The sequence below is a fragment of the Leptosomus discolor genome, chromosome Z (genome assembly GCF_034619465.1).
Source record: "Leptosomus discolor isolate bLepDis1 chromosome Z, bLepDis1.hap2, whole genome shotgun sequence".
NCBI lineage: Eukaryota > Metazoa > Chordata > Aves > Leptosomiformes > Leptosomidae > Leptosomus > Leptosomus discolor.
The window spans coordinates 7,723,577-7,735,956 of NC_141419.1; the positions used below are offsets into that span (position 1 = coordinate 7,723,577).

Here is a 12,380-nt window from a genome sequence, read left to right on the forward strand (position 1 = left end):
AAACACAATTCTGCATCCACACACCATGACTTACCGCTTTATGACGACAGGTCAAGGCCTGAGCAAGGATGACACGCTACAGTCATACGCCTTTACGCCCTTCAAGCCACCGGTAACGAACGCAAGGCCGTGCAGCTGCTCTCTGTCCATTGGCCTCCTCTCCCTCATCCCCCAACCCAAAACCAGACCTGCGCAGGTCACTCCTTGCAGTGACAGCCACCAGCACCGACAGAGGCGCGTGCGTGCTCGCCATCAGCCGCCTACCTTGGCAGCACACTCCCAGCACAGGCAACACGTCTGCACTTTGGCCGCGGGTTCAGAACCAAATCAGAAGAGGAACGGGGGATGGATGGCAGCGACCGCCGCTACCTTTGCTCTTCGCTGGACAACACCCAACCCCTGTTGGTCGGATGGATTTCAGACCGGTGGCTCTGCAGCCGCCAGCACTCAGCTGCCAGAGACAGCTAGGAGGGCGCCTGCCTAAACCTGCTGCGATCCAGGCCATCCCACAGCACACACTCGCTATCAGATGCCAGTGATGTCCCTAGGAAAGACGCCCGGGTTGAACGCTGGCAGCAGGCAGCGGCCAAGAGTTCACCTGCGCTGCCTCACTGACTGCAACCTAAACACGGGACGTGAAGTTCTAGAGTTGGGAGGAGTTCGCGGCTGGAATCAAAGCTCTGGAAAAGGAAACTAGATGAAACTGCTCACGGCTGTGGACAGGAAAATAAATGCCTTATCCTGAACTGATGCTGTGATGCAAGCCACGGCATCAGCAGCACGCTGACAAAATGAGTCAGTGACGGGTCACGGTGAGACAGCGCCACTCAAGAAGGACGGGAAGCGCTTCGCATGCAGAAGCGTCTGCACCGAGGCTGCTGTACAGCCATTTGCTAAACAAACGGCACCCTTGGCTGATCTGCCAAACCAGCATCTTCACTGCATCATCTGCGTCATCGCTAGCTGAGGCAGCAGGAGGAGGAGGACTCCATTTCCCACTCTCCTGGGAAGGAGACGGCCAAGTGAACGGCTCAGAACAGTCGCACTGCAGACCCCCGCACGCAGGGACGCTGTGCTCTCACACGGGGGCTGGAGGGGACGCATGGCCGAGGGCACCCGTCCGGCCACCACAGCCCCTCGTAGCCGGCTGGAGGGCAGGAGCAGCGCCAGCGAGCAGCCAGGGTCCCGAAGCACGGAGCACGCAGACACAAAGGACCCCCCTTCAGCAGCCGAGCAGCGCCACTAAGCCAGCTGAGACCCCACCAGCCCCCGGCCCTGTACGCGCAGGAGCAGAACCCGCCTCGCTCCCCAGGCTCAGCGCCCTTCCCTTGGCCAACGCTGGCGTCATCAGCCCGCAAGCCATGCCAACGCCAAGAGGGTGACGTTATTTTTCTCTGCAACTCCAGCTGCCTAGCCAGCACCGCCCCACGAAGACCGGCCAGCTGGCGGGAGCACCGGCAGCGCCGGCCGGCACAGCCACCAGTCGCCGGGGTGCCTCTCGGCAGGCCGAGCAGTGCCCTCCGGTGGTCACAGGGACTGTCCGGGCTTGAGACCTGCCTCGCCTTAAAAACGGGGAGCACGAGCACACCTACAGCCTGTCCACGCACGATTCTTCATCTGACCTTCCCTGAGAAGCTCCAATTTCTTACCAAGTATGTTATTTGGAGACAGGCATCCCACTGCTTTTTGGGAGCCTCACAGAGGCCAATGACAGACGTCCCCAGAACTGCCAGCAGCTGCTGCTGCCACAGAGCAAGAGGTTTTAAGGCTGCCCTGGCAGAGGTATCAGAGGAGCGTACTCTAACACACTCAAGCACTGCCTGCATCAGAACTCGGGTCTCTGAGCACCTCCACAATTACATTTTCAAGCCAGATTTGTTCCTTCCCCTTCGACATACAGGTGGGATGAAAGCAAACACAATGCTCAGAGGCACGAGAGCAAACTGTTTTCAAGCCCTGATTTGACATCTTTCATTTATTTGTCAGGACGGTACCTAAACATCTTGCTTACATGGCATCAGCCTACTGGACTTTAGGTTATGCCCCTTATTTGCAGCGCACCTCAAGTCTCAACGTCTTCTTCAGCGGCCAAAACATCCGTGGCAGGCAAAACAAAGGACAACTTCCGCGGCTGAAGACGACCTTCCATCTTCGTGGCTTGTTCATCTCAGCCTCTTTGTCAGGCACCAAGCCTATTTCCACTAGAAAATGAAACAGTTCAAGCATTTCCTGCTGCAGCCAGGTACCCAACTCACTCCGCTTCCAAAAAGCGCCCATAAAGGTTCCTCAATTCGTCAGCCTCGTGTGGTCCTCGCGGAACATACCAGACGGTCAACGTCAGTCCCTCCCGCTCTCTGTCAGGAGCCCGGGGAGCAGCACAGCTCTCGATGGTTGTCCACAAACAGACCGATCTTAAGGAGCGTATCTGAGTTGCAAGGAGAAAACCAAGCCCGTTAGCTTGCTGCATTTCGTCTGGATTCTGTACCCACAAAAACGTAACTTGTTTCTACAAGGAAACTCTAAGTAAGACTAACTCAGTAGGCCGAGTGAAACGGGTCCCAAGCCCCTCATCACACTGCGAGGAAGGATGTCGCTTCCAGCTGTGCCAGGGGTGCAACAGCGACTGTTTACGACCAAAGTCGTTCACGAGATCTCAGAGCGGGTCGCAAAGATCAACTGCAAACCGAGCAAGGTCACCCGCTGCTACTGAGACCGACACAGCAAGGGACTCGGGGCCTACGTCAGAGACAGGCCTCCGGCCTCCAGGGCTGAGCAGCAGCCTGGAGCTCAAGGAAAGGCCCTTCGGCTCTGCTGTCAGCGGAACTACCTTGAACAACGTCTCCCTTGTAGCGCTCCAAAATCCTCTCCCAAGACTGTGGGAGGGCTTCCACGTCCGCCAGGCTGTCGCAGCTGATGCGCAGGAGGAGCAGCTTGCTCTCCAGGTACCTTCGCACTCGATAAGGACAAGAACGAGAAAAGGGCACCCGTCGGCGCCGCCCGGAGAGCCCCGCAGCGGAAGGATACAGGTGCCGGTAGTAGCGCTCCACATCCTGCAGCCCCTCCAGCGCGTCTGCCAGCGAGGGGCAGCGCGGTCCGCGCCGCAGGGCTGCCTCCAGGCCCAGCTCCGCCGCCCGCTCCTCGTACAGCCGCAGCACGCCGGCCACGCCGGCCCCCACGGCGTCCCGCACGGCCCGCAGCTCCGCCCTGCACGGCAAAGCGGCGGCCGCTCAGCCGGGGCCCCGCGCCCCCCGCCCGGCCCGGCCCCGGCCCCGGCCCCGCCGCCGCCCCCGCCTCACCGCCGGCCGCCGAGCTGCTCCAGCAGCGCCTCGGCCGCGCCCCGCTGCTTCCGCCACAGCCGCGCCCGCAGGCCGTCGAAGGCGCCCAACGGCGACCCGCCCCACGCCAGCCGCTGCGCCGCCCGCATCTGCGCCGCCAGCCCGGCCAGCGAGCCCAGCAGCGGCGCCCAGGCCGACAGCGCCGCCCGCCAGGCCGCGTCCTGCCGCGCCACCGCCGCCGCCCACTCCCGCAGCGCCGCCGCCCACTCCCGCAGCGCCGCCGGCGCCGCTGCCATGGCGACCCGCCGACCCGGAACCGCTGCGCCGGCCCTCGACGTCATCGCGCCGCGCCGAGCCCCGATTGGCCGCGCCGCGCCGAGCCCCGATTGGCCGCGCCGCGCTGAGCTCTGATTGGCCGGGGGGCAGCGGAGGTTGGGTTTGAAAGCGCGGCGGGCGGCGGCGCTCCCGGTAACTGGTACCAGCCCCGGCCCCGATCCCGCTCCCGCTCCCGCCATGGCTCCTAGGAGGAAGAAGGCTGCCACGAGCGCGCGCAACAGGAAGCTGGCGGCCTTCCTGAAGGACTTCGACCGCGAGGGTAGGCCGCGGCGGGCGGGGGGCGGGGAGCGGGCCTGGAGCCGTGACTGAGCCGTGTGTGCCCCCGCAGTGAGCAGCCGGATCGAGCAGCTGCGGGCGAACGGGGAGCGCCTGGTCAAGGAGGTGGAGAACCTGTACGACATGGAGATCCTGCGGCTGCCGGTGGCGCTCCGCAAGATGAACTGGCTGGACTACCTGGGTACGGGGCGGGGCCGGCGGGGGCTGGGCTGGCGGGCCCCTCTGCCCCTGGGTAAGGGAGACCGACCGGAGCGAGGGAGCAGCCGGGATGCTCTGTCGGGAATATACCCCCACCACCCGCGGGCTGCTCGCGCCCTAGCAGTGACGTGTTAAAGTATGCCTGTGTATCCTGTATAGGCTGTCACGATACGTATTGATTTCTTAAAAAATATTTTCTTTTAGCTCAAGGAGGAAGCACAAAGGTGTTGGAAGAGGCAGCAACGGTAGGTATCCAGCATAAGCATTAAGGTTTTCTGGTGCCCTCACGTACTCATGTAGGAAACGAAGGGTTTTGTGAGTCTGCAGGAGTGTTGCGATAACAGAGGCCACGTAAGTACTTTCACAAATGCTGCTTTAGGACTTAACAGTGAGAGAATCCTGTTGTGTCCAATAGAGGATTCGCATGCTCATGCTGCTCCTCGTTAGTCTTTCCTGACCAGCCCCCGAGAGCCCACGCACTCGGGATATTAAAGCCTTTCCGAATGGCTGAGCAGCAGGGCGCCGGTGAAGCACACGTGCGGCTGCCAAACAAGGCACGTTACTCCTGAGCAGCACGCAGGCCTCGCACGTTGTTGTCACCTCCAGAATAACACGAACGGTCCCAGCCTGAGCACAACAGAAAACACAGAGGTGTTCTGGCTGTAAAATAATTCGGGGTCTGCTCCGTAACTGTGGGGGATCTCAGCCAGACTGAGGCCCCTGGACAGGACAACTTTGACCTTGAGAGGATTCCCGTCTACCCGTGAGAGAACAGAGAGGAGCAAGAAGAGCTGCAGCTGCAAGATGAGCGAGTCCTGAGAAAGTGTCGACTACAAGACAGGGCATACATGTCCTTTTGGCAGAAGAGCTGAGTTATAATGAACTGTGCAAATAACAAATGATAAGATTGCATAACAATTCTGAACCAATTAGAAAGAGACACCTCTGGGAAAGCTAAGGGAAAAGAGAGTATAAATGAACAGGCTTTTGTACTGCCAGGCTTTCAAAGAGATTTGTTGTCTTGTCGCTTTGTCCGTCTCAACCGCGACATGCAGCTTGGATTTCCCTGAGCTGTGTGCTGCTGATAATCCTAATGGTGTCGTGACTGTTTTTAATTTTAGACAGACTTGGAGATAACAGAAATAAACAAGTTAACAGCAGAAGTTACCCAGACTCCTTTAGAAATCGGCAAGAAAGGTCAGTGATGAGTTTGGTGAGATGAAAGCGTGCCATGGTTACGTACTGTAAATAATAATCCAGTTCTTACTTGCGTCCCTCAATATATGTAAAGACAGGAAAATAATTTACTTTTATCCCTGCTATCTGCAGTAGCTATCCTTAATATAATTAAAACACTCAAAATAATTCAAAATGGTGCTCTGTCAACCGTTTGGATTATGCTGGAATTTGGATTTCAGAAGCAAATTGTTGCCATAATGCTTGTGGTTGTTTACTGTTTGCCTCTGCTGCTAACTACTGGGGTGAAGTTCTTTATTTTCAACTTAGATAACACTCTCTCTTTCTAGTGGAAAAATCTGAACGCAACGTTGAAGCTATTGAAGAAGAAGCAGACCCATCTGAACGCAACGTTGAAGCTATTGAAGAAGAAGCAGACCCTCCTTTGCTTCCTGCGGCGAAGAAAGCAAAACACGACAGCCAGTGTCCTCCAGAGCTGGAAGCTGAAAGCGTTAATCATAGAACTGGAAAGGTAAACAGTTACTCTTTGTGATGACTTTATTCCCTCCCAAGATACAAACTACTTACTGAGATGCTGCCCATGATACCATAGCTGGCCAGGATGCTCTGAGGGGGACTCCAAAGCAGGGGTCGCTTCCTGAACCTCATGGCAATAGGAGAAGGTCTCAGAAGCTGGTGTGGTGTTTGTGTCTGGACTCTTGTGCCATAAAAAGGAGCCTATTGAGCCAGCATTTTGTGTGGAAGCATTTGTTCATCGTGGACTCAGCTGTCACACGAGAGGGAAGTAACTGATGTGGAGAGCAATGTGTGTTTCAGGTGAAGGCATCCACTAAAAAACCACCAGTGTCCAGGAGCAGAAGAGCCGCTTCAACCAGAGTGATGCGCCTGAACAAAAGGTAACCGGGGGTGTGTTTTCCACTGGAATTCAGAGGTGGAGAACAGGTGTCTGGCGCTAACTGAACTCCTAAATGGAACGGAGTGTGGGTCAGGAGGCTGCTTGAGGTGGTTATGCCGTGCTATAGGAAACAGTCAGCGATCTGACAGTAGATGGAAGACGGGTGACTCCTGTGATGCGCAGCTACCCCTGGCTTTGGGGTTTGCCTTGGATTAGTGGGGACCTCTGGTGTTCTGTGGCGATAACCGCATTCAAGTCTTTAAGGTAGTGCTTGGACACTTGTTAAAAGTGTTCTTATGAGCAGGGGTTTGTTTATTTCCCTCTAACAGATCCAGCAAAACCAACTTTATCACTCCAGCTAATGGTAGAGTTCTTGATCTCAGTGCTCGGGGAGGTACCTCCATGATCACACCCAAATTTGATTCCAGGTTTGTGTTCGGTTACGTTTCTCTGTCCTCCCCTTCTGTAGGGGACTGCCTTGCCATTTGCTTTACGCGCGTCATCTATCCGCAAGGTAATCCTTAGTGGCTCTTTGAACCTGAAACGAAAGGCTTGTAATCAAAGTGCTTTGAGCCACTGCAGGGAGATTACTTACCTGCAACTGTTTGTTTCAGAATTTTCAAGACGCCGGGTTTGCGCACGCCTGCGGGAAACGAACGTGTCTACACCGTCTCTGCCAACGGCAGCCCCCTTGCTGACAGCAACGATATCTTCATTACAGTCCCTGTCGGAGGAGGGGAGGTAAATCGGGAAGTTTAATCTGTAAGATCTGGCCTGAAGGGATAGCTTGTACCTTCTCGGGGGCCTTGCCAGTTCCAGTTCATCCGCACTTCTTGTCTCTTTAGTTGTGCCACTGCAGCTGATCAGGGGACTGATCTAGCGTAAGAACCTTTAAAGCTTTTGCTCAGAAGTGGGAGCTGTTCCAGCTGTTCCGAGCAGGATGTAGAGTGATGTTTTGCTGTGCATTTAAGTAACATCTAAAGTAGCTTCTGCTGGCAGTAATGTGTTGGTGCCCTGCCAGGAAGGTATGAGATGAGCTGCTGGTCAAGCTGAATGTAGTTCTGTGCCTGCACGTGGTCTCCTGCTATGCTTGGATTTTATTTACTTTTATTTTTTTAATTTAACTTTTTTCTGCTTCCAGCTACTACAGCTGACCAAACAGAAAAAATAACATTTGGGTGATTTTTCTTTTTTTTTTTTTTTCACAGAGCATTCGTTTAACAGCGAGTGATTTGACCAAGAAGAATCTTCTTCGTCTGAATCCGGAGGCCCAAGGAATTGTGAAGAAGCTATCGGTGAGTCTGGGTATTTTTGTCAGTCATGACCTGCAGTTGTAAGGCAACGTTTCACTCTGTCATTACTCACTGGACTGTTCAGCTGTAACAAACTCCTGATTTCCCCCCTCCCCCCCTTGTCTTGTATTTTGGCTCATCTTGGTGGTCAAGAAGCAGCATGAACTGGAAGGGAAGGAGGGGCGGTAGCTTTACCTCACATCTGGCTTAATACAAACTGTGGATACACTGTGCACCTCTTGAGCTATTGCCAGTGTTTTGAAAAACTGAACCAAAACTGAAAGGGCCCTCGGCTTCAGGCAGAAGCCAACAGTGGCTGTGGGGTGTAACAGTGTCTCCCCGAGTACTGATTAATTTCCTTTCCTTTCTAGGTTCGTCTCGCACAAGCTTGTAGCGGTGCAAAAACCTAGAGCTGAAACTCGATGAGCATTGCCATCCCTCTGTAAATAGAGTGCTACATTTAGGAGTGCTGTCTTTAGTTCTTGTTCTAATTTGTGTCTTCCTTCCATTAATTTACAGAATGGAAGTTAACTGATTTTTCTACTTATAATATGTAATGGGATTAGAATAAATTGCATTTCAGGAAAAAAAAAACTTTATTTCTGATTTCCTTCAATGTTGAGACCAAGATACCATTGTCTTGGGCCTGCAGAGCAGCAAGCCGGGCAGAAAAGCTCTTGTGGTATCTTGCAGGAGACGTAAGCAGTGGACAGGAGTGACTGGAGTTCCTCTCTGTCTGGGCAAAGAGAGCAACAGAGCAGCCTTGTTGCCTTGCCTTCCAGGCACGTCCTTCCTCTGCAACTGTGGTTATGAGGTGATGACTGTCTCTGTATAGTACCTGAGATACCTGAAGGCAAGTTGCTGGTGCCTGGGGCTAAATGGAAAGCTTCTTGTAGTTCATGAGGCTGCCATGAATAGCAGTCCTTGTATTCCTTTAGCAGCCATTGTATTTGTAACTGGCTTTGAGGGTTCTATAGTCAACTTACATATTTGGCTTTAAAGAAATAAAAGATTACAGGTACTTTAACTTCACAGAATCAGTCAGCTAGACTGCTGCTTCGCTGGATTGCTGAGAGTAACCGTAGAACTACTGGAGTATCTGTAACGTGAGAGAACTCTGCTTTTCCTACACACCCTTCAAAATCTTTAGGAGAAACTGTACTCCTGGAACTGAGCGTAGACAGGGAAGGAGGAGGCTCGGACTAGTCAAAATGCTGATTTGCCCTTGCTTTTCATCTAAATCGAGTCGATTCAGTTCAACTTTGACAAAGAGCCACATCCAATAAATGCTGTTTGAATGGAACAAAATCACTTCCTCAGTCATTAGTGGTTGTTTCCCCATTGCTTATGGAAAATACAGAGAAATCTTGCTCCGCTTCAAATTCATGGAAATTCAACTTCAGCTGTAGCCCCTTGGGAAAGGGTTACTCTGTGTGCATTTTAAAATGCAAGCAGGAGCACTCATCTGGCTTAACACTTCCTTGCAGAAGGAAGCAGGGAAGAAGTCTTGCACTTGCTTCCCTACAACCACCATCTTGCTTCTCAACAGCCTGGAAAAGCAGAGCTCTCTCTGAAGCACTGGCTTTCCCTGGGAAGATTGCCCAAGTATTAAAACTCGAAAGACTCCTCTCGTGCAAAACCTGGGGTTTCATTTTTATTGTGAATCTTTGTGCTGGCACAAGGTGGGAGAGGACTCTTCTCCTGTCTGTTGGACGGGGCTATGGAATCCCATAAAAGCATGGTTCGCTTTGGTTCCTGGGCGTTATCCTGTATGGACTGTGCATGTAAAATGGCATCTGCAAGAGACAACCTGATAATCCTTCCTCTGTTTCAGCAGGGAAACTAACATGAGAACATTTTAATTGGTGTGTTAAGAGAACATTCAGAGCAAAGATCTTTTGCTTCTCTAACTTTGTCTAAGTTTTTTTTTCTAAAAATGAGCCTGTTTCTTTGTTAGCTGGCACTCTGTTCTTTCCAGAGACACCTTTTTGTCCTTGATTTGAGCCTCTTTGATGGGCTGTAAATAAGGATGTCGAGACTTTGGGAATTTTTCTAGGTTTAGAAATGTTCTGGTTTTGGCAAAAGCCAAGCCTGCAGCATGATCAAGAAGGAACACTGGGAAAAGCTGCTCTCCGAGGTAACAACGCTTTGGTGTAAATCTTTGATGTGGCATGGCCGAAAGTTTGTAGAAGAGCTTTCACACATGGATTTAAAAAGCGAGCATGTCACTGTGGGATTAACTTTGTGCTCTCTCTACAAAGTCTGAGTCAGGTACACTCTGTAGCTGCATGCCTGGAAGCATGAAATCCAGTATTGGGCGAAGTGGCAAGCACTGGGCAGGGGGCAACCATCACTAGATCGATATCCGGTGTTATGTGGATTGTCCGGAGGAGTGTGAGACGGGGCGGAGGCCTCGTGGTCCCAGTCCCCCATTCTCTTTGCCCTGAACAAAAGGAGCCACTACCTCCCCCTATGCAGGTGTAAATTGACAGACTTTGTGGCATTAACATAAGTGATAAGATTGTCTACAGTCATCCCCACCCCCACGTATACCCTGGTGATGTAATGTAAAATTTCGAGTATAAATATCACCCCAATTTCGGCCCAAAAATCGGGACAGGATCAACTCGGAACCATACCGATGACTGGACGGACTGATGAATTCGTTCCTCCACGCCCCTCGACTCGGGACGACGTGTGGGTAATATTATTTACCTCAGCTAATGCTGAGGGATATACTTTTCCTCCCTGGGTGTATTTCACATTTTCTCCTCAGGTGCATGTCTGTGCTGTGATAAATAATTTTGTCCCAAACCAGGTTTTTAAACAAAGTTTCCAATTTATTAAGTGAATCGCGATAAGCAAACAGCGCTGGGTGCGCCGGCAGTCTCTGCTCTTCCAGGGCGCACACCATGAAAAACAAAGCAACTTCTTTTACAGTCTAGCATTAATTACATATTTATAATAGGTGTGTTCTTTTCCAACGGGCTAGCAAGACACATCGGTTCATATACACAAAAATCACACACATTAATCAGACCTCCTGAGAAGGGCAGTCCCACGGTGATAAGTTCCCGGGATTCACCCACACCTCTGGTGATCGCTCTTAATCTTCCTTGCATTAGTTGAATCTTCTTCCCTGAGCACAAGCCAGCGCCCCTTTTCTGATGCAAATTCCTCTTGTAAGGAGCAATCCTGTAGATGTGTCCTGGGCGTGTAGATGTGTTTCCTTGATAGCTGGAGCTTTGTCTTCTCGGTGTTAGGCAAGATGTTATCTATTTACCAATTTTGCTCATCAAATAGCTAAAACATCCTTGTGGGGGAAGGAAAACTCAGGGGAACAAAGACGAACACGAATCAGATAAGCACATTTCACATGTGCTTCCCTGAGTGTATCCTTGATTCTTGTTTGTCGGGACTTTACTGTCTCTTGTTCCACTGTACCCTGTTACACAGGCTTGTCTGTTTGCCAAGCGGCCAGGCCTGCAGCGGGCAAGTTGTTGTTGTCGTTGGGGTGTGTGTGTGTGGTGGTGGTGTTTATATTAGTGATAAAACTTGTTATACCTGTAGCTTTTAATTTATCACCGGCAATCCAAAAGAACCTGTAAATGTTGCTGTAAATAAACGATTACTATTTTGTCTCCCGATTTGCGTCTGTCGCACATTCGGTGCTGGCTGCACAAGACCGGATTGATTCCCCGTTTTCGCAACCCACTGTATCTCAAACCTCAAGTATTCACTGTGTGTTTGGAAATCACCATTTAAGAGGTGGTTCCTAACTGCAGGTGGCAATATTGTAAGCTGCCAAGCTACAAGGGCACTTGCCTTGCTGTCGTTGTTGAATTCTGTTAACATACTAGTTAAAAAAAGCCCCATTAGTGAAGCTGTAAATAAAATTGTAACACACTTGCTGGGACACAGATGTGTAAGTCCCGATTCTGCTTTAAATATGTCTACCAGGAAAAAAAATGAACAGAAATGCTTAGCTAGCCTAGGGAATTCTGTTTAACTCTGCCTGCTTTTAAAAGCTGTAGTTACAGTATTTAAGGTGCTGCATTGACGTGGTTGTGACACTGCCAGCCCTTTCAGTCCCCTGTTTAATTCTGAGGTATGGTGGTGTTACCCCCAGCAAATCCAGGAATTTGTGGGTTTGCCAGTACTGGACAGTGGTATTACTTATTCCTCCAGATTAACGAGTCTTGAGGGGTGAGGAGATGCAGATGTGACTCGATTGCTTCCGCAGACTTTGCCGGTGCGGGGGTGGAAGCCCTGTGACCCTTCCCAGCTCTCCAACAGCAGAGGTGTGCCTTTGTTTCTGATTCCAGATTTACCTGCTGTACGTTCCTGATTCTTCTGGAGGGTGGAAGGCCATATTTGTGCCGTTCTTGGGGTTAACACGTTATTTATACCTAGAGCAAAAAAATGTTTGCAAAATAACATTTAGCACCTGGAAGATGGGAAGCAGCGGAGTCTGTGGAAGCTGGGGGGGTTGTGGCTGCGTTTCAGCTTGTACCTCTTGGGTTGTCTGTGTGCTGAGTTGGCACTGTAGAGTGTAGAGGCAGCGTGGCTCAAGGTTCCTCGTTGCAGGGGTGGTACTGCTGAAGCACGGCATTCCCAGCGCGATGCAACCCTCAGCGCTGTTTCTGCGCGAGCTTCCTTTTCCACTCATCAGAGTGAGTTAATTGTATCTGACATGAACTCAAGCCATCTGGCAGCTAATAGCTAAACAAGGTTCATCACCTGAATCCGTACGACATGCTGCCTGCACCATGCTCTGCTCCAGAGCAGGGGTAAGCAGTAGCTTATTCTTCTGCAATTTTATTGCTCGTGTGAAGGGTTGGCATCGCTTCTGGCCCTTTCGCACACTGCCTGGCAGTTACATTTTGTTTGACAAAGCTGGGAGCTCCCTCT

The 12,380-nt window shown here is 51.7% G+C and overlaps 2 protein-coding genes across 2 annotated transcripts; one reads left to right on the top strand and one right to left on the bottom strand.

Moving 5' to 3' along the window:
• Nucleotides 1–1,946: 1,946 nt before the first annotated feature.
• Nucleotides 1,947–3,790, bottom strand: LOC147413214 (AFG2-interacting ribosome maturation factor-like). Its single transcript, XM_086480024.1, has 4 exons — nt 3,297–3,790; nt 3,025–3,204; nt 2,828–2,946; nt 1,947–2,425 (listed from the first exon to the last, which is right to left on the bottom strand). The coding sequence occupies exons 1-4, from the start codon at nt 3,788–3,790 to the stop codon at nt 2,358–2,360; spliced, it is 861 nt and encodes a 286-aa protein (XP_086336150.1). The 3' UTR covers nt 1,947–2,357.
• On the top strand, nt 3,789–7,879 carry LOC104341874 (borealin). The gene is made up of 10 exons (XM_086480025.1): nt 3,789–3,870; nt 3,940–4,068; nt 4,290–4,330; nt 5,207–5,282; nt 5,612–5,793; nt 6,099–6,178; nt 6,507–6,605; nt 6,792–6,918; nt 7,386–7,472; nt 7,841–7,879. Exons 1-10 carry the CDS (start codon nt 3,789–3,791, stop codon nt 7,877–7,879), a joined length of 942 nt encoding a protein of 313 aa, XP_086336151.1.
• Nucleotides 7,880–12,380: the final 4,501 nt, after the last annotated feature.